The 22075-nt window shown below is 44.9% G+C and overlaps 1 protein-coding gene and 1 long non-coding RNA gene across 16 annotated transcripts in view; one reads left to right on the top strand and one right to left on the bottom strand.

Annotated features, from left to right (window-relative positions):
• Positions 1–5354: 5354 nt before the first annotated feature.
• Positions 5355–11153, bottom strand: LOC117183566 (uncharacterized). The gene is made up of 3 exons (XR_004468666.1): positions 11028–11153; positions 7289–7364; positions 5355–5601 (listed from the first exon to the last, which is right to left on the bottom strand). It is a non-coding gene; the product is annotated as an uncharacterized lncRNA (long non-coding RNA).
• Positions 5832–22075, top strand: part of Zasp52 (Z band alternatively spliced PDZ-motif protein 52) — a 56465-nt gene continuing 40221 nt past the window's right edge. For 2 of the 15 annotated variants that reach the window (XM_001362043.4, XM_015185355.2), the window contains exons 1-3: positions 5832–6066; positions 7762–8047; positions 20252–20378. In XM_001362043.4, coding sequence (XP_001362080.3) covers positions 20268–20378 — 111 coding nt within the window. In that variant the 5' untranslated portion in view covers positions 5832–6066; positions 7762–8047; positions 20252–20267. The remainder of the gene's footprint in view (positions 6067–7761; positions 8048–20251; positions 20379–22075) is intronic. The other 13 variants (XM_015185359.2, XM_015185362.2, XM_015185361.2 and 10 more) reach the window with 10 other exon arrangements.

The raw sequence follows: 22075 nt of genomic DNA on the forward strand, positions 1-22075 counted from the left end.
CTCGTTTTGGCCTTTTTTGTTGCCACTTGGCCAACATAGGAGCAGAAGCTGCGATATAGACCGCGAGCTGAAGCTGGATCTGAGTCTGAGGCTGAGGCTGGCCTCGCACGCTGGCCGGGCCGTGGCATGGATTGTTGCAATGTTTCGTCGCGCTGTTTGCGTTTGATTTGTGTTTTCGGTTTTTGCGACTTGCTCTGCTTGCTCTCCGCGATTTCGGCATAAATCAAAATCCTGTTGAGGAATTGGAAATTGCAATCGGAATTGGACACAAGATGTCGTCGTCGTCTTTGCTGTCGTCGTCGTTGTCGTTGTCGTCGTCGTCGTCGCCGTAGCCGCAGTCGTTTGCTGTCGTCGTCGTTCGTGGCTTACAGCCCTTCTCTCCGGTCATTGCGCGACAGATATTATGGCAGAAAATTTATTTTATGGCGGTAATGGTGTTATGTTTTACGCGATTAGCAGATCCAAATGTTTGACATTGCCTCGACATCGGGATGGGAATGCAATCGGATCGAATGGCATCGAATGGGATCGAATGGGATCGAATGGGATGGGGATTTGGGGGCAGCAGCAGCAGCGAAAAAGATGGCTTGGCTGACAGGAGCATGGGGCACAATTAATGGTCTTCAATTAGGAAGAGAGAAAGGATAGTCCTAGAATGGACCTAGGACTGGGATTATGATGAGATATATCTGCTTTCGGATAACAATTCCTCAGCGACACCTATTTGTAATAGTTTTTGGGGGCACCCTGACACTAACCTTTCCAGAGTCAAGGCGGGCAGGGGCTTCCGCTTTCTAGGGCATGGCCTCGGCCTTCTGGCCTTTGGAAGATCTCGCCCGAACCCGAATCCGAGCCCTTGCGTTGGTTTTCTCTGCTCTCTCTCTCTCTCTCTCTCTCTCTGCTCACACTTTTTCTCCTCTCAATTTCGGACATTGTCTGCCCTGCTGCTCGGTTTGTTAGTTTTTAGTGCCGGATTGCTGCTGGCTGCTTGCTCCCTGGTTAAATGAAGCAATTTTTTATGGTTAATTTCCTAAAGGTGCACTTAAATGCACCTCTCGGGTGAGCTCCCCCTTCAGAGGTGACTCTCTCGCAATCGCTGTCTGGGCTACGGACGGGATGGGACCGAGTTGTCAACGCATTTCGAGATTCGAGATTGATTTCTCTGTTTTGTCTGTGGCTGTAGGCACAATTAAACCGTAAAAAGCGGCAAAGACTTGGACAGGGTTCGGTCAGAGCCAGCAGATATAAAGGAACAAGGGGTTAATTGGCCAAGACAGACAGACGGAGAGACAGACAGAGCGGCCAAGCGGCAACAGAAGCAGTTATGTTCTCATTTAGAACGCTCTCGACAACAGGTTAAGACACCGCCGAATGTGAACTAATAAAAAATTGAAATGTTTTTCCTCCATCCTCCACCCGAATGAGAAGAGACCATTAAACTGTGGGCTTTGAGCGCGTTTCGGAATCGGAATTGGTATTGGTATTGGAATCGAAATTGGAAATAGACCGACAACGATGAAGCACGATGATGACTACAGTAGCAACTGTGTGACATTTACATAATTAACCTTTATTGTGGGTATATTGATTGGGTCCCAGGCTCTGGCTCTGGCTCTAGCTTTGGCGCTGTCTTTGGCTCTCCAGGGGCGGAAATGAATCTCGAATCTGGGTGTGAACTTAAAGCGGAGATCTTTCGCAAAACGAGACCCGATCCTATCCGATACTATTCGATCCGATTCGGTGCCAGAGGCAATGACCCTTCGGTGGTCCATCGACTGTGCGGCAATAAAAGTCAGAGTTAACTACTTACAGGAGCCAACACGCCACACGTCTGTCTGTCTCAGCGCCTCCTCCTCCCCCCTCTCCCTCTCTCACCCTCACTCTCTTTCGAAGAGTATCTCCTGTTTGGTCCCCCGTGGCGCTGCGAGGAGGCCAGTGATGAATGCCCATGCCCTCGATACTCTCGGATGCAAATGAGCTGGAGCTGGAGAAGGAGCTGAAGCTGAAGCTGGAGCTGAAGTTGAAGGTACTCCTCCACTCGCTGACGCAGTTAATTGGGAGCTTGTGTTATGACATTCTTATCGCCGAATGCGCGTCGACCCCCACCTGTTGGGGCTGATGCTGCTGCTGGTGGCTCATAAAAGTGGTTTAGCAACGGATTGGCAGCTGTAGTGCCGCAGCCGCAGCAGCAGCCGTATCCCAATTTGCTGGCCAGGCGGAACGGGGGGTTATTCGGTTGCGAGTCGAGACATTCCATCAAATGTGGATCCGCTGCAAATCAAACGAAATGCGCATACTTCCGCATTCGTGCGATTCACCTGCTCGGCGCGCATTGGTCACATTAACACGAGTCCCGGCCCGCATTATCCTTGGCCATCATTAGCCGAGCGAGTGCCTGACTCTTGGTTCCTGGTTCCTGGTCTTGTTCGGCAATTACTCCACTCAATTGTCTTTGACGGCAGAACACAGGATCTGCGCAGGATCTGCGCTGTGGCTGTGTAGCACCTTTCCAATTTGTTTCTGTTGCACTCTCTCTCTCTGTCCCTTTGGGTCCTGCTCTTTACGAGTGGCTCGCGCCTCCTTCGCTCTGGTAATGGTAATGGAATTATAATTATAGACTCGACTCGCCTCGATTTCGGCCCCCTTTCGGACGGACGCACAGGGCTAATGTTGTCAGCGCGAGTCCTGAGTAGTGTTGTCCTCAGGTGAGTCCTGGGTTCTTCGGTATTCTCCCGTGCTCTGATCTGCAGGTTGATTGTCGCCACATTAAATTGTCAAATTGTTTGCGCCTGTTATCGTGATGGGATGGGCACGTGCACTGTCTGCTCTCCTCTCCTCTTCTCCGCTCTGCTCTGTTCTGCTCATCCATACCTGCCGCTCTCTTCTCCGTTGCATACCGGTGATTCCTGTTGACAAGTGCTGTAACTGTAAATATCCGGGCAACCTGCTCCTACATTACAAAACGTTACTCGACGATATATGGGGGCCCACTTACGGATTATATCGTTCTGTATAGGTGGCACCCTTTGATAACCCTAAAGGACTACATTACGAAGCATTCGTCCCGTTCGTCAGTCTCTCTGCCAGTTCTGGTCTGTTATGTTATATTATAGACCAGAACATCCGTAGGAATCGGTCAGAGCGCACCCCTTCAAGGATATATTTACGTATTAGAGAAACCTTCTTGGTTCAGTCCGTTTTGGGTGAACGGACCTGTCGAAGCGAATCCCGGTTACTGGATTTACAAGCATTTACAGGAAAAGGTATTATATTTAAATAGAATCAAACTAATTTTTTCCTTTAGATTTCAGTTAGCTCTCATTTGATGCTGATGGAAATAAGGAAATATTGTGGGACTTTCCGTGGCTGTCTGGGCATTTGTGATTTGCTGCATAGATGATTGCGAATGTGACATGAGGTCGAACAAAATTTGCCTTCAACCGACTGGTAAACTCTAAATGCCTATAAGATGTTGATACCAATAATGAGCCATTTTATGGGAATAATGCCAAGATTAACAAGGGCTGGTCGATCAGCGCCTTTGATCAAGGTCTTAAACATATTAGGTAAACGCCAGTGCTGGGGAAAACTATACCGATTTTGCGCTTCTTATCGCTTCCTATATCTTTTCTGGAAAATAGGATGCACGATGGAACGAATTCAGTCTGTCCCAGTCACAGTCCCAGTTCAGTGAGATCTCATATAAAATATGAAAAATATAATTGAAATCCTGGATGGGCACGTATTCAAAAATTTAATGAAGGTTTCTCAATATCGATGATGGTATTGATTATACAATTTATATCGACGCTGTTGATGATTGTAAAATTAATAACAATGCTGTCATTGATTATAAAATTATTATCGCTGCTGTTATTGATTAAAATCGTAATGTAATGTAAGGTAAAAGTAATGTAAAATGTAATTGTTGCGAGGCGCCACCTGTGAACCTATAGCGCCATCTATCACTCATTCAGCACTGCGCCACAGCGCTCTCCACATTTCGTCACCAGCAATAGGTTGGTTGAAGAATTGGCTAAATAGAACAAACGGGAAATAAATACCCTTTTACCGCTCCAATTCGACGGGCTGCCACTTCCTCCAATCCCTCCACTCCACTTGTCCAATCAAGGACGTCACAAATGTCACTTTCATTCATTCACAATTACATAATTCATTTGTTTTGCGAGGCCCATCATTTGGGCTTATTTCCAGGCAATTTCCTGGCTTATTCACTCATTGATTTGTAGTGTCAAGCAGGGGGAAGGGGGGATCGGGAAGTAGGACAGACATCTTCTTGCCGTCACATCCTCAACGCAATTACCCGCATGCCAACAGCGCATGCGAGACATTTCCAAGATGACTACGCGCCGGCGCGTTGTCGTTTCCTTTAGTTGCGGTCGGTGATCTGGGATCTAGACTGTGGGGTTGGGGTCTGTAACAAAATAGTTGCTAAATGATTTACAGTCGCTTTCGACCCGAGATGACGGGCCTAGCACTTTTAGTTTCTGTCCTGCCGCCCCAATGGGGTATGGGACTGGCTCTGGCTCTTGGTCAATATCATGGCAAAGAGCCCGAATCGGGATGACATGGGATGGGATATTAACCGGTTTCCGGGGCAACTGCTCAGTTTTGATCGCCTTTTGGTCGGAGCGAAGTGGAAGGAGGCAGGGCGGGGCGGCAGGAAGAAGTGCATTTTGTTTTCTGTTTTTGGCGCTGAAAAGGAAAATCAGACGGCCGCTGCAGAAGAGGAGGGCTGCAGTGTGCTTGGGCCGTGAAGTCGTCACCCAGATTATCAGGAAACTGGAGGAACCAGTTCCGCCAGCGTGATCCGATGTGGCATGCAGCCTAAATATAGAATGAGACCCCAGTCCAGTCCAGAATCCTCAACCCCGATCCCTGAGCTCAAGCTGAATCTCAGAGTGATCCCGATCCCTTTTTTTTTATAGTGTCGAAAAGGGGGGCCTTTTGTCCGCTCCTAGAAGTTTTGGCTGGCTTTTCGGTTTCAGTAGCTGTTCCGGGATGGTGCTGCTGCTGCTGGTGCTGCGTCTATTTATCTTATCAGCAAGTGCCGCACACAAGCGCAGATACAGATATACGTACAGATACAGATACAGCTAATTCAGGGAGAGTATCTTGCACACCTTTCGGCTGGCTGCTTACCTGTTGATTTCTGCTGCAGTCATAAAGAGAGACAGAAGAAGAGAGAGCGCTCTCTCGAGCGTAAATATGTATGTGTGTGTGTGGGTGTTACTATACCCTGCAGTCAAGGAAGTACATGGGGTATATTAGATTCTTGTAGATGCTTAGATAAGCCAGAAAAAAGACGTTTCCAACCCCATAAATACCATATACTTGTATATTCCATATTCCTTTGTCCGCCCGTCAGATCTCAGAGGCTATAAGAGCAACCGGTTTTATCTGTATCAATGTATCAATTTAATCTCAAAATGATATGTGGGTGGGGAGGGAGAATCCTCATTACGCGAAACAATATTTTATAAATACGAGAAAATCCATTAGATTGCAGAAACGATCGGATCAGAATGAAGAAAACGGCGGAGTGAGGGAGATATAATGGAACTTCGTTGCTGATAAGATCTAAAGAGAGAGAGGAAGAGAGGACATTAGGTGCGAAAAGCATAGACGCAGTGAATGAATTATGTGTCTAATAAATCATAAGATTACACATATAAATACTGGGTATATTGTAGTCGAGTGTCGCGGAACGTATGCTACGACTCTCAGCGCTTCGACTGGTTCTTTGTTGTTGTTTTTCCCCCTAGTATCTTGGTATCTGTGTGTGCATTCGCGAACGTCGCTTGGCAGCTACGACTTTAGCCCGTATCGGCCTCACATTCGTTCGAACGCAACGATCGCGCGCGGTTGTCTCGCCCCAGCGGAACCGTAACAGAAACAGAAACAAAAACCAAAACAGAAACCGAAACCAGAAGCAGAAAGAGAACAAGAAGGAACCCAAGAATCGCAAAGAACCGAATCGCTTTTTTTCGCAGTCCCGAAACAAAGAAAACACCCAGACCGCAGTTCCAGTTCCAGACCCGAAGTGTGAGTGCAAGTGTGAGTGTGTGCAATTGGCCAAGTTCTTGTTTTGGTCCGAAATCATAAGAGCTCCCAGAGCCGAGCCGATTACCATTCAAAGGGTTCGTGAATTCGATACGAGTGTGATTCATACGGGAAAAAAACTACAAAAACTGACCATTGGCCGAGCCTAATCCACCGTTGTATTTGAATTGGAGTTGAGTCAGCATCCAGCAACAAACACACACGAAAAGCAAAAGTGTTAACCGCCAGAAATTGTGTAACTGTTGTCATCTTGACGCAATTAAAATTAAAACCAACAAAAGCGAAACCGAATCCGAAAGATCATCAAGATGCGATGCGGTCTTTAAACTTAATTTCTATGTCAGTCCTCGCGCTGACAATCGTGTGACAAGAGAGGGCCCTCCCCTCCTCCACTGGCATTCCATTGGCGGGCGATATCAGTGCTGGTTGTTTTTATTTTGGCAACATTTTTGGGTGATTTGATTGAATCGGCCTTAATATCAGTTTTTTTCGGCACCCTCCGAACATGATTTAATTAAAAGCTCAAATTGTTTTTTCCACCAAGAACCACCAACCACACAAAAAGTGTTTGTGTGTGAAAGAGAGAGAGAGAGAGCCAGAAGGGCGATGGGTTTATTACTTGTTTGCTCTTCTTCATAGCTTTTTATGATACGCGTACTACTACACATGTACTATATAGAAACCATCCAAATATTATATTTATCGGATTTATCCATTAGGCAGCCGCCATGCCATGTTTTTCCACATTCTTCGTATTTTTTGTGCCTGATTGAGCATCGGATTCGGTAATGGAAAAAATGTGTGCAGCATTTTGGCATTAAATGCTTTATGGTTTAATTTTCTCGTTCAGCAACAGCATCAGTAGACGATTTTTCTAGACGATTTTTAAAGGCGACCCCAAGACTGCCCGAAGACTCATGATTGATGAATCGATTATTGGCAAACATTTAATGGATCTCTCAGCGATTGAGTTAGCGATGAGTCATCCTTTGTTGTTTTCTGTACTCTTATCATCTCCCGAAGACTGGGACTCCGTTGTGGGCGGTTGGAAAACAGGATCATGGGAAATAGTTAACTCACAGAAACAGAAACCGAAAGCACCTGCACAACTTAGTTGTAAAAAATAGACAGACTTGCCAATAGTGCGTTTCATTATGAAGAGTGCCTCATTTGTTTATCCTCTAGATCTGCAAAAAGTAATTACCTTTATAGATCCATCGAATCGACAATCTACCCCATACAGCCATGAAACGCACTGTACACATCCGTGTGTGTGTGTGCTGGGAAATGAAAACAAAATACAAACAATTAGCAAAATAACAAAATACAGTACAAATCCCGAAACCAAGAACCAAATATAAGAACTACAGAAGGCAGACAGACATTGGCAGCCGTCTGGGATTTAATTTTTGTATTTTTTTGTAGCTTTGTAGCCGCTGCTCCTCTGCCTCTGCCACTGCCACTGCCACTGCCACTGCTCTTTCCGTATCGGTTGGGAATTGAGAACCAACAATGTCTATATAGTGAGGGGCCTCTGTCTGTGGCGGCCCGAAAGCAGAGCCACCGACTGCGGCGTCGACGGCGGCGATGCCAGCGATGTGGTTGAAAAGATTTTCCCATTCGAAAAAATAAAGCGAAATGCACATCAAAATTTTTCGGTTTCGTTTTTTGCTTTAGTTGAGAGAAAATCGTCGCTTAGTTAACGTCGCCCCAAAAGAACTGTACATTCTACTGGCACCGTCGTACTATCGGAGCACTATCGAGAAGAACAGATCCGAAACACACGAAACATACAGATCCGAGATCCGAGAAATCAAAGTTAAAAAATCCAAATCAATACCGAAACCAAAACCGAACCAATCCTAATCCAAAACCGAATCGGAACAGCTCGGACGCCAGTCCATTTCCACATCCACATCCGCATCCGTTGTACTAATCGTATACTCCGATCATCAGCAGCAAAGTGTGTATAATCTGAACAGTACCTATAAAATATATATAAAGTTATACAATAACTGATAGATCAGTTCCCCATTTTATCCCTATATATCTACCCCTTTACAGTCCTTTAGTGTGTGAGTGTGTGTGAAGGTTAAGCCAACAAATAATGAAAATCAATTACGAAACAAAATAAAGTGCACGATTTGCAATTTAAATCATAGTCTGGATTGCTAAAATAACTAAAGATATATATCTTTTTTAGATACAGATAGAAACAGATACAGATACACAGCTAGACATACGTCGTAGATCTTCGGCTCGTTGAAATTGAATAAAAATTATATATATATTTTTCAAAAACGAGAAGCGAGAAAATTTTTAGAACATTTTCAAGGTGAGTTTATTTATAGCGGCCGCGGAATGGCTGCTGGCTGCTGGCTACTGGCGCGGATTGGATTTTCGCTTCCTCTGGCGACCACCAGATACAGATACTCGTACAGTATCTGCGAGACAGCGGTACACAAATTGCGAAAGTGTTTGGCGCCATAATTTCTGCGACATACCCGAGATATTTCTTATTAATGATGAAGCGGGGTGGCTCTAGGTCGGCCCCCTCCCCACTTCCACCCACCGGTGCCAAGGAAAAGAAAGAAAATAAGAAAAAAGTATCTTTCACTTGGCAATCGTCGTCGTCGTAGCGCAGGCAATTGCTTGTGCGATTTTCTTGGCTACTCTTTCGAGTTTTTCCTTTTTTGCTTGATCTATTTTCGTTCAGGCTTTCGCTCTCTCTCTTTCGTTCACTCTCTCGTTCTCGCTCTCTAGCTCTCTGATATCACGTATACGCCGCTGTGAATGGTCGTTCTCTCGTTTTCGATTTTCCATCCAGCAGTGGTGTTTGTGGTGTAATTCTACCAATATTCTTGAGGTTTCTCCTTCGATTCTATTGGGTTTAGAGTTCAGTGAACCCCTTGACCATCATCAATCACTCGACGAACGTTAGTCAATGAATCAATCAATCGATCAGCCCCCATGCACCTTTTTAGAGCTCTCCGAATAACAGTTCGTCACTTTTCCAATTATAGTGGGGCTGTAATCATATTTTCAAAATGAATCGATGGGTGGGCCGATAAGCCCTCCCCATAAATATTTGTGAGCTAATGGCTACTGTGGAAGATCTACTCCACTCGTACTCGTAGAATGAATGAATGAATCGCCCTTGTGTTTGCACGCCTTTCATCGCGTTTATCAGCTCGTGTCGCAATTAATTATCAAGTGGATCGCCAAAGAACTTTTCTGCTGCTGTATGCTGCTGCTGTCTGCAGTTGGGGATCGTAAATTAGGGCCGCCCAGGAAATGTTGCAAAGCTCATTAGAATGCCACAATCCGACTCTCTAGAGTTCTCATTCACATCCTATTTCCCGGCAACTGGCAGGCAGCAGGAAGGGAGGAATGAAATGAAGGCATTCCCCGAGTGCGTGACAATATTTCATGGCTCGACTTCGTGCAATCACTATATATATAATCAGGGAACTTATTAGGAGGGGAGAGACATGCTCTACATATTTTCAAACAGCTTTTGCGTATATTTTAATTAGTGCCTACCCTCTCCCTCTCCGACCCTTCCCTCTCGACAGCCACTCCGCATTGCACTGGCATTTTGCTTTTGCAGAAAATCATTTCTCAAGAATTTAACCTTCATGAACTGTCATTCTATAGGTTGTGTGTTGCATGCCCGCCCTCTCAGCTTGCTGAGGCATGCACATATTGTATTTCTCAGTGCATTTCAGGGTTCGTATGTCATTCAGCAAACTGAACGCGAATCAAGACCGAAAGACAATAATTAAAGAGCATTCGAGACGAGCTTCGGGAGAGAGCGGAATACAGGGTGCTCCGCGGCGGCATTCGACCTCATTCGAGCTAATCTTGAAGTCGAAATTGGGAGAAGTACTTCAGTTTCATGGTTTCATTTTTCGCTTTCTATGGATGGAAAATCTAACAATGATCATCCAGAATGGGACATACATCGCCTGTTCCACCCACCCCTCTGTTGACTCTCATCTGGCGAATCCTCTGCGATGACCAGCCCCTGACCTTAACTACTTACATATGTATCTTTTGGCCATCACTTTCCAAATACGCATCATTCGTTGCCAGTGCAAGACTTGTGGCTGGCACACTTTCGCAGAGATCACGAGAAGAGAGGCGGGGGAGTTACACAATACCAGAGAGTATACGAGAGTATTCGAGTGTTCGAGTAGCAATTTGCGTAAAAGTAATCACGTATCCGACGCCTTGCAATTATATAACCGCAATGCGTTCAAAATAAACACCCACAGAGGCAGAGACAGGCAGAGGCACAGACAGGCAGAGGGGCAGAGATTCCATAAAGAAAAAGAAGTGCAGACAACAGTCAGTGCGGACGCGGACTCAACTCTCGTCTCTCTCTCCGTCTCGCTGTCTTTCTGCACCACAAACGTGACTGGCAAACAATTTTCGGTTTCATCGCCTCGAAAAGAGCCACAAAACCCATCGCAAGATGGCCAGAGGATAGGGGGATTGGGGCTAGGGTTAAGTGGTTTGCTCCGCTTCGGGGGAAACCCGCATCACCGAGTGGCTTCGCGACCAGAGTCCCGCTTTTGTTTATGAATTTAACCGAAAACCGAAAATATATATTTATTTTGGCTAAAACGCTGAACAAATTATAATTTTCATGCGGCGGCGCGCGCCCATAAATCACAACGTGCAACATTTACGTGCAGCATTTATTTTCCCTGGGGATTGGAATCGAGAATTAATTGCCACGAACATTTGGCCGAGCATTTTTAAATGTTCATTGTGGAATGTTGGTGTTGGGAGGGCTGCTCAAGAGATATTCCAATTTCAATTCGAATACGATTTTCATTGGAAAAAATATTGCATAGTGTATCAGAAACCTATTTTCGTTGGCCTTGCCTTCCGCCCCCACAGTGGAGCTGTACCCGTACCCATACCCGTAAACTTACCCACACCCGGATCCGGACTCGTATTTATTTGCTCAGCATTTCGGATTTTCGGTGTTTTCGGTCTTCAAACCGAATCTATTTCGATCGACAACTGAAAAAGACGTCAATGCCAAAGTCAGAAATTTCAAAATCTGATTGACGAAGGCAAAACGAAAGCGAAAGCACAAGCAAAAGTGGGAGGAAAAGTATCTCAATCGAAATCTGAATGAAAATTACTGTGGGGCCGAGAGCCCCCATCCATAACCTTACCCTTGCTGACCCTGGGCCGGGCAGCCTTCTGCCGATTCGGAGGAGGAGCAGAGATCTCTCTCTCTCTCTCTTCGTCTGGGAGAACCATACATCGGGGGCCAATGCAGCTCATATTACGTCGTGATGCTGTTCCCCTCCCCGCAAAGAGCTGGAGGCACCGGGCACTCGAAATAGTTTCGTTTCGTTAAGAGATGATATTTTTAGGACCCGAAAGTGACACTTGTCCGTGTCCATTACCACGGATGACAAATGGTTTTGCAGAGGCAAACATTTCAGATGTTTAGCATTTCATTTAGTTTCTGATTAATACGTATCCACACACACAGAAGGAGCAACAGCAGCAACATAAATGGGGGCAGAGGGCAGAGGCATGTTTCAACAAATTCATTCGAGTGTTTCCAATGTTCTCAGAATGTTCGCTGGATGCTGAAATCGGGCCGAAACGAGTCGTCCGTCGAGTCGGGCCCAGCACTTTGTCAGCCTTAATTGCAGCACTTTGTAAAGTGTCACAGCGACTGAGGAGGAGGAGTGGGAGAGGGATATGGGCTGGATGGTGGCATGCAACAAGTGTGCCGCCTGTGAGCCTTCTCATAAAAACGGAACAGCGCTTTTGGCTATTTTCGACAGAATTGTCGGCTGCCATTCCAGCGGTAGGTGGCATTATCTTTCTGGCTTTCTGGCCTCCCAATTAGCGACGGAAATTTGCATTTTCCCAATTGCATTTCGGTTAATCGCATTTTGTTAACCCATTAAAGCCTACCAATTATGCACAAAAAGGTAATTACAGAAAGCGGAAAGCACACAAAAAAAAGCGAAATGGGGAAACAGAGAAGGAATGAGGGAAGAGGAGAGCAGAGGAAGGGGGAAATAGTTTTCAGTTAATTTCATTTTGTTCATTAATGTTAAATCAAATGGCAAATCAATTCCACACTGTATCTATATCTGTATCTGTATCTGTAGCTGTGTCTGTATCTGTAGCTGTAGCTGTGGCTGGGGACTCTGTCCGATAATCTTGTTGACTGCATAATGAGCTACAATCGGGTAGTTAAAAACAGGGATAGACAGGGACTACTCAATTCCTATAGAGAGATGGAATCCAACTAATCAATAGAGAAAAAAGTCTCTCCCTCTTCATAGATATAGTATAAGTTTCACATAAAGGGGAATCTTTGATATATTCTGGGGAATCTTAGAAATCGTTTAGTTCTTAGAACAGAGATATTAATCATCTTAAATCTTAGCCTCTCTTCCTGATCCTCTACACTGTGTGGTGTTCTACGACAAACAAAGTAAAAGATATCCCAGATATCAGAGAGATCTATAGATAAAGTTAGCGAAGATGATGATGCTTTTATCTTTCGCATAGATAAGGGATACATTTAAAAATAGTTTTTTTTCTCTTTATTCTATATTTCTCTATATTTTTGTACTTAAAGCTCCCTCCACAACGATGTACGACTTCCCCTTTGAAAGGGAACAAAAGTTTAAATTAAATTTGCGCACAGAAAATCCCATGCAAAGAGCAGGTTGACGTGCCTATTAAATTGTCATTATCTATGCCACATAATGGACTGGGTACCCTCGTCCCCCTCTCCCACTCAACTCTCTCTCTCTGTTCTATGTACTTTTTGTGCGGCTAATTAAATAAATGCGCTGATAATTACGCTTTATTAGCTCAGAACAACTAATATGGCATTAACTATTCCAGTGACAGATTTTAAATTATATTTTGCGTATTTTTTATAGCCCGACTTCCGAGGATTTCCGCAGATCTATGTATACTATATATATACATATATATATTTGCGTTGGTTTTAATCGAATTGTTCATAGGAAAGGAGAGGAGCGGGGAGCGGACAGAGTTCTGTGTCTGCTTTGTGCAGAAAGTTTAATTTATGGGATTTGGTTTTTTGATTGTTTTCTATTATATTTAATTACATTTCGACCGCCAGAGCCACGTCCCTTCTCCCCATCATCGAAGGGTAAATAATGTGATATCGGTTCGACATTTATCTCTATGCTTTATAGTATTTCAGCTGATTTTTGCGCGGCTTTAAGTCCCGTTTACTTGACGTAATCGAAACTCGACACAAAAACAGTTTCCGAACAAAGAAAAAACCTTGTAAGGGAGCGAGGCAGAGCTTCTGTTTCGGTATCTGCATATGGATATCTGCCGCTTTAAATGCATTCTTTTGGTTTTTATATACACAATTTAATAAATATTTACCCTGGCATATGCCATATGCCATACACGGCAGCGACCAGCAACATTTTGCATGACTGTGCACCGACCGACGGGGCTCCATGTTTGCACTACTGCTCAGAGCTCAGGGCTCCCCCCCGCCACCAACACTGATCCAAAAATAGCTACAACAGAACGTGCCACGAGTATAAGTTAAATGAGTTTAGGCAGGGAATAACTATCTCTGATTAAAATTTGCATTGAATCTCGTTCATCGCGAAATATTAATCAGTTTTTGTTGCACGAATAATTATAAATCCTGTAAAGGGAAATCAAATTGCCGCATAAACCCCGCCGACGCAGAAGGAGCGAGAGGGATCCTACTATATAGAATTTACATATTTTATAAGCAAAAATTCATATTTATGCAATTACAGGCAAATATTTGAAATTGCCAATTGGGAATAAAAGTTGCCACAAAAAAGAACAAAATAAAAGCAAGAGAGAAAAGCCTTTAAGCGAGTGACTCGGCTCGACAGGGAGATACCCAGTAATCAGCATCTAATCATCATGTTGGATCTCGAACTGTGCCAGAGTGGAGGAGTATCATATCCTGCGGCATATTGTGGAGGTCAAGATCCAATATACCCCTGAAATACTCTATAGGGAAGGGATGGAGGGGTTGTGGAATGGGGGTCATAAATATACCCTCGATAGGGAATTACAATTTTCATCAGGGTTGCATTGAATTGCGGAATTGTTTTTTGCGGAATTCGGTACGCAGTCAAAGGGAGGATTACAGTGTGGTAATGAACTTATCCCCACCTGTCGACCACCTTCTGGGGATGAGCCCGCTCCCCTACGCTCTCTCCATATCTGGATAGACCTGCAAGCGGTTCGTAGGAAGAGCCCCCCAATTCTGTATCGGTATCTGCATCTGTGTATACGTGTGTGTGTTTGTTTTCCATTCAAAAAAATTGCCACATTCAATGTCACTTGCATTCTTTTGTTGCACTCTCTCTCTCTCTCTCTCTCTCTCTGTCTGTCTCTCTCTTGCTGCTTGCTGACAGAGCACTTGAAAAGCAAAGCGCCAAAGCGAAGAAAATAATCACAAAAGGAACCTGCAAAAGAAAGCAACAACAACACCAAGAATATGCCTGGCAAAGTGTCACTTTTGTCAGCTATTCCATCTCTCTCTCTCTCTCTCTTGATGCTCTTGCGCGTGCTTTCGTGCCTAGTGCAAAAATATTAAAAATATCAAACAATCAGACAAGAGGAGTGTGTTTGTTTTTCTATACACGTACAGTCGCGGTCAAAAGACTAGCACCAATGACAGATCTTGTCTTAGTTTCCCATATAATCATTCTCTTGAATTAAAGCCCTCTAAGAATGATAGATTTGTTTGGCTTACTTTAAGAACGTGGCTTTTCTTTTGCAGTGTTCTTATAATTTTTGTACAAACAAGAGGAACACATCTTAGCACTGCTATTATTTTGACTGTAAGTGCAGTTGTGCGGGCCATGCGAGTGACGATGCCAAAACAGAAGTTTTCATGCTGTGTTTTTTGGTCGCTTTTCTTCTGCTGCTGCTGCTGCTGCTGCCAGCCATGCTGCATCTCTTTTTTCAAATACTCAAGTGTTTTGATGCACTGACAGCTGCAGACATCTCTACATATACATACATACTGTGTGTGTGGTGCTGCTCTGTTTGAGTGTGCGTGGGAGTTAGCAAAACTTTTTTCCGCGCTTGATAAGCGCCGTGTATGGCAAAAAGTCGTCGAGCCGTTGAGTTACGCCCATTTAGCACGCGCATTGCATTAGACAGCGACAGCCTGAAGAGCAACAGAGTTTGCGGTGGGGGTGGGGCGGGAGGCATGTCCTGGCAGCCGCAAGCACGAGCGCACACATGACGTCACGTCACGTCACGTTGCATCAGTGCAGGAAGCAGTCAAAGCGAGTGCATCGGGGCATCGACACAGAGAACACCCTGTATAGTCGACTTGAAAGTACTTGAAAGCCTCGCTTTGTATGAAGTGTCTACCTGATTATCTAATTATCTACAATCCTATCTTTGGGCCATAAGAGTATGGTTTAAAGCAAAGACTGCACAATACCAAGTTATGGCATCTGGAACAAATTTCATTTCCATTTTCGGTCGATGCTTCGTTGTACTTCAATCCTACTGCCTACTCGCTTTCGTCTTGGGCAGCTGAGTCGGTCCCACAGCCCGAAAACAGTATACACAGTTTTTGCTTAAAGTGAAACTTCCTTTACTGCTCCCCCAACACATGAACGTGTACCCTTTCTCCACTACTCTGCCCCTCTACAGGGTACACAGAAATCACTCGGCCCTCGGCTGAATTTTAACAATCCCCTGCTCTCTCGCACTCTGGTCTCCCTCGATCCCCACTGACAACTTCAGTTTCACTCAGCAGCAGCCAAAGTTTAGTTTTGGCCAGGCCAACAAAAGCGCGTCAGGCGCACAAAAAACAGTACCAAAGAAGAAGAAAAAATAAGGTTTCGAGTGGAGGTAAGGGGTGAGAGTGAAGAGTGGAGAGGGGCAGAGAAAAGACTGAGAGAAAGAGAGAGAGAGAGAGAAAAAGGGCGCTGAGCAGTTTGAAGTGTACGTGAAATTTGCATAAATGCGAAATCAACGCGTTCGCTACTTGGCGCTCGCCTAACCCACCTCCTCCGCCACCGCCACCGTTTTCCCCTGGGGGCGGCGGGAAGGAAACTGCAGACCAGAGCAGAGCACTTTGCCACACATATGGTTGTGTGGCTGTTGATAGGGCATTTGCATGGCTTGTTATTTCTCGACTGCTTTTTTTCCACTCCTAATTCTAGTCGAATCCAACTTTTGCCTGTTAGTGGGTGAATGTCGCTGTGGCTGTGGCTGTCGCTCTGAAGCAGAGCAGAGGTTTCTCACTTTTATTTGCCCCAAAAAGCCAAACACATCAACAGCAGCAGCCAGCAACAACAAACAGAATGGAAGGCCATGCCTTCGGGTGTCGAAGCTTAAGATACCCTAAAAGATGCATCGTTGCATGCATCTCATCTAAATCAAAATACCCTCGCTCGAAGGGCATTAACATCTTTGAAGTAGTTTCTCGCTTCTTAGGGTTTTGGGTGCCACTCCACTCGACTCGACTTCGGGGCAGCAGAAGAATGGAAGTATGGAAGCTGCAAAAGCTGTAGCTGCCTCACTCGAGTGCCTTTTAATGAGCTGTTGGCCATGCAGTTTATTAATGTGCTGAGAGAGCAGGCAGAGGCCTGGCAAGAGGCAGACAGACACATCCACAAAAGCACAACAGCTACAGATACAGCTATAGAAGGAATTTGTTTAGAGATTTTGTGGCTCATTAGGGCTGCTGGGAGGCTGGCCAATTGATAAACATATTCAGGTGGAAATCGATGTGCAGTCAAGAGTAAACAGCCGAAAAGTAGGAGGAAAGTACAGAGGAGCCACAGTTTGGCCCTTCTAAGCGATATGGCCATTCATTGAAAGCTTGCTCGTGCAGCCAGAAGTTCCACTGTATTTCGGTTGGAAAGCTCTTTTCGAACTCCATTAGAGACGCACTTAGATGAAGCAGGGGATACTCGTACTCGTGCTCGTTGGATGCTTCCACGTTTGTTGAGCAGCGTGCGAAATGGCCAAATCGAATCGAATTTTCGACCCAAAACTGCCTTTCCTCTCCACTCCACTTAACTTCCATCCCCACTCTCTTCTAGCTACCGTTCACCATGACATCATCTGTGGCAGCAGCAGCATCAGAATCATCATCATCGGCTTTGACATCTGATGGTTAAACTTGGGTTTGGGTTTCGGTTTTGTGGTTCGATTCCCTTCGCTCTTTATTTTCTTTTGTCTTCTGTTTTCGCTGTTCTCTCTTCTACTTCTATTTCCATTTTGCTGTTTTCACTATTGCTGTTGTTATGGTGAGAGTGTAGGAGGAGAAAGAGGAGGGGAAACTACTAATGACAAAAGCGATACTCCTGCAATAGAGTAAAAACTGTTTACGATGGAAGTTTAAATGGTCATAAAGGAGGAAGTAGTAGTAGCAGTAGTAGGAGCCAGGAATGCCCTTAAAGAAGGTGGATTTATCGAAGAAAATCAAAAGTACTTCCGGGCATACACTCTACAGGGGTGTGGTTGCCGCGTGTCGTCTCGACCATTTCCATAATTTTTGCATTTCCGAATGCAGGAAATCGACTTAAAATTCCGCCACTCTTCGTGCCACAATCTCTCTGTATCTCTCACTCTCTCCCTCTGCCACTCTTTCGGCCACACAATAACTTTTATTCAATTTCTGCGAATATCAGTGCTTTGCATCCATCCATCCATCCACCAAAATGTGTTGGCCATAAATCTTTGGAATTACCGCATGCAAATTGATTTGTTGCTTTCGCTCCTGAATCAAAAATTCAGTCAATGCAGTGCGGATGGGGGGCGGACGGAGGGTGTGGCAGAGTGGCATGACAGAGTGGCAGGTTGCACAAGGGGCATAAATAAATTGTAATTTGCCAATCGTGAGTGTGTGTGTATGTGGGGTGTAAAAGTTGGTTTTAGCGTTCCAGGAAATGGCCAACGTGTCCCCCGGCCCCACCCGCCTCCCCCCTCTGACTGGTTATTAGTCATGAAGCTGCCATGGGTATTGAGGGGGAGGGGGGCCAGGCCAGGCCTGGGGAGGTCCCGGTGTCTGGGTGGGAGTTTGAGTTTGGTTCCGGATCCAGTGTCAAATAATTTGTGTGCTTATTGCCGGTGGCATATGGAAGTAGGTCTCCGATAAACAGAGCTGGCCCCCAAATAACCATAGGTATCCAGAGGTTCTGTCAGAAGCCAGAAGCTCCTAGTATTAGGGCAAACACATACATTTATTCTACATTTATTAGGTGGTGCACTCTCGTCTCCTCATGTCAATCTTGTCAATGGGTTTGTCAGCCGCAGAGCATCCTTTGGCCAAGAGCATTTGAGCCAGTAATTAGCCAGGAATACTAACAGAACAGAACAGCTATAGCTATAGCTATAGCTCCTGCTACTCCTATTCCAACTCCTACTCCAGCTCCTGCTCCTCCGGAACGTGTTCATCCTGGCACTTTCGTGTTGTTGCGCTTTTTCTTCTTTCAGTCGTCTGGCACTTTGAAGCCTTTGGCTCTCTCTCTAGCTCTGGCTCTGGCACTGGCTTCTCGCATTTATTTAATATTTTAATTAAATTATTTCTGTGCATGTGCATACTCTACGTTAGGCGGTTGCTTGGGACGGGGGGATTCGCTGGGGCGTCTAATGGGCCAACTTCATGGGGCACAAAGTATTTACATGCAAATGCCGCCAACGTGTTACGGCCTCTGCCTTGGCCTGAGCCGCCTCGAACCTGAGAGCCTGGACTCCTGGAGTCATGGAGTCCTGGAGTCGGAGCCGTAGCTCTGGCTGTTGGCTGTAGCACTGCTCCATGGAGCCATTACCACCCGCACTTAACGTTAATTAAACTGCTGTGTGTGCTAAAATGTGTCTTTTCCATATGTGGTACGGTACTCTTCTCACCCGCATCCGCATCTCGCATGCTCCCATCCTCCTCCTTTTCCTGCTCTCTGACTCTCTCTCCTGCCAGCTGTCGTTTTAATAGCTTAATGTAGTTACTTCCACTTTGAGTGTCTTCCACATGCTCTTCTCTTCCACAAGTGGGGCAAAAGAGAGCCAGCACAAAGAGCAAAAGAGAGGCACACACACACATGCATACAAACATACATATGTGCATATGTAAAGACAGAGGGAGACAGACAGAGGGAGAGCCAAACGCAGGAACAAATGTGTCTTTGCTAATAAAAAACACAACACTCAGCAAAATTGTTATGCAGCAAACTAAATCAACAGACACCCCTTATACCCTGTACCATACCCATTCCCCTCCTCCCCCCCCCCCCCCCCTGCAGACGCACATACGGCGTACAAATTACAAAGTTATGAGAGACAGAGAGACACAGTCGGGGGAACCCATGTAAGCCACACTTACAACACGGCTCTCAGGCTCCCAGCATGTGCCATTTCGGTGGCGCTTGCTTACAGCACTCACTGTGGCCACCACGCAGGCCAGGCTTCACTGCAGATAGATGGCTGCTACAGGGGGGAGGGGAGTGTAGAGACAATCTGTGTGTGCAAAAAAAGGCGATATCTAACAAAGTTTAACTCGTTTTATGTCGAGTGCCCTCTAGTACAAGACCCTGGGGAGAGGACAGCCGAACCTTTAGAGCAGCAGGACATACAGAAGGAACTAGGGGATTCTTGACTGAGTTTAAGATCTAGAAATTGAAGGAATTTCAAACGGAAAGCTATCTGAGAAGACAGACATTTATTTTAGAATGATTCTCCAAGAGTGGGCCTCTTTGGAATACATTTACAGGGCATTCCCCAGGTCGACTCGTCCTATGGCGTGCCAGAGCCTTTTGCAGTCAGTGAGCCGAATGTTTGGGCACACTCTCGAGGGAGCTTTTCTGCATACGAACCTGCCACACAGAACGGGGGGCGGCAGGGGGCAGCTGCAGCTGGCACCCAGAGTGTAGCAGGTCCTGGTGCTGGTCCTGGTGTCTACGACTGGTGGCAGGATTAGCCTAGACATAGCTGAATAATGTCTTTATTAGTGGACCTCCTCTCCACCAAAAAAAAGGAGCAGCAATCTCGGTCCATACCTCCATTTTAGTATTTTTTCGTGTGTGTGGGTTTCTGATTTCATTAATTAGTCGACGTACGTGATATCCAGTATATTATTATTATTTACGCTCTCCTCTTCTCTGTCTTACAGTCTGCGCAAATAGAAAATGGCTCAACCACAACTGCTGCAAGTGAAGCTGTCACGTTTCGATGCCCAGCCCTGGGGATTCCGGCTGCAGGGCGGCGTGGACTTTGCCCAGCCCCTCCTCGTGCAAAAGGTAAGCGAATTCCCCCCCAAAAAAGACTAGAATATACATACATATATGTATATGTACATATGTATGTTTCTGAGAGTCATGGAAACTAGAAATTGAAGTAGAGCTACTATAGAAGCAAGAATGATGATCAATCGGTAAAGACAGAAACTACGCAGTAGAGCAATCCGTTTTTCTTCCCATTCGTGTTTGCTGAGAGCGAAAGAGAGTCACCGCAGCCCTTGGTGTTTGTGTCTGTGAGGGAGAAGTAAGGGAAGATCAGAATTTCTGTGAGAGAGACCATTACGACAGTCAGTAGTGCAGAAGCTGAAAGAAACTATTACAGAAAGAGAGAGTTGAACCGGGAGTTGCAGGAGAAAGAAGAAGAGGATTCCTGCTGCCCACCTCCGACACATATTTGTATGTATGTACGTACTATATATCTAGATACATCGAGATATGTACATATGTATGTATATATATTCCTCGATTCCTCGATTGACAAATGGCATTTCGGTGTCGGAAAACGCAAAGCGCGTGAAAATTAAATAAAAATTCGTTTTGGTGGCAGAAAAATATGGAAAAGCGAGCAGAAAAAAGCATATTAGTTGAGCAGTTAATTTATTTATGCGTTTAAGTGCTTCTCTTTTCGTTCAAAAATAAATCCTCGGGTATATGTTAGGTTTTTGGCTCTTTTTTCTCTGTTCGGTTTTTGGATTTGTTCATTTTCCGTGCGATTTTTGCGCACGTTACCCACAACCAATGAACTTTATATTTCCCATTTTCCCAACAAATTTCGCGCTCGCCAAACTAATTTGTACACAGATACACAAAGAGAAACACAGATACACATACACACTCGCAGATAGACAGAAAACCAAACCCGAAATTTGTTAAACATTCATAAAAGATTTTTGAACAATTTTACATTTGTGGCGACATGCCACACAAATTTCACTGTTAAATCATTTTGACAATTTTATGAGCGAGTGAATATAGAAGTGGGTGAGAAAAGGAGAAAAGGAGAGAAAGTTGTAAAATTAAATGGAATTTACATTGATTTAAACATAAATATATTAAAAAGTCGTTTGAATACTGCACATATTTAATCTAAAAATAAAAAACTTTAAAATAATTATATTGTATATTTTATATATGAAATATAATCAATTTATATAAAATATTTTCATATTTAAATTTCAATGTTAATATTTCAACTCTCTAAATCCAAGTGAAAATATACAAAATGTAGATCTTTTTCTCTGGGTATAACATACATACAGTCCACTAAATGAATCAATATTATTAATCATCTTTTCAATATTTCGTCATTAGAAACCGGGTTTAAAGTGAATTCAGGCATGAAACTCGGCAACGGACTCGGATGAATCATGGATAGAACCATGAACCATAGAGCTCCCCATCGCCGCCCTGACGGAATCCGCAGTTCCATTTCTGACTCAGACTCAATCTGCGACCCCTGCCGATAAGCGTCGCCCCACCGCGTCTTATCAGAAACCAATGCCAGGGGGTGCCAGGGGGGACATATTCCATACTGTTCCCGTCATAAATAGAATTTCTGCCATCGGAATGTGGTATGCGCAAGAAGGGAGTGAGTTAGACTTTGTTATTGTGAGTCGAGGGGGTGGGCATTGCTGAAATTATTGATTCAGAGACATATAGAAATGTAGGTAATTGTCCGCACATTCCCCCTCCCACCA

Source organism: Drosophila pseudoobscura, chromosome 3, assembly GCF_009870125.1.
Source record: "Drosophila pseudoobscura strain MV-25-SWS-2005 chromosome 3, UCI_Dpse_MV25, whole genome shotgun sequence".
Lineage (NCBI taxonomy): Eukaryota > Metazoa > Arthropoda > Insecta > Diptera > Drosophilidae > Drosophila > Drosophila pseudoobscura.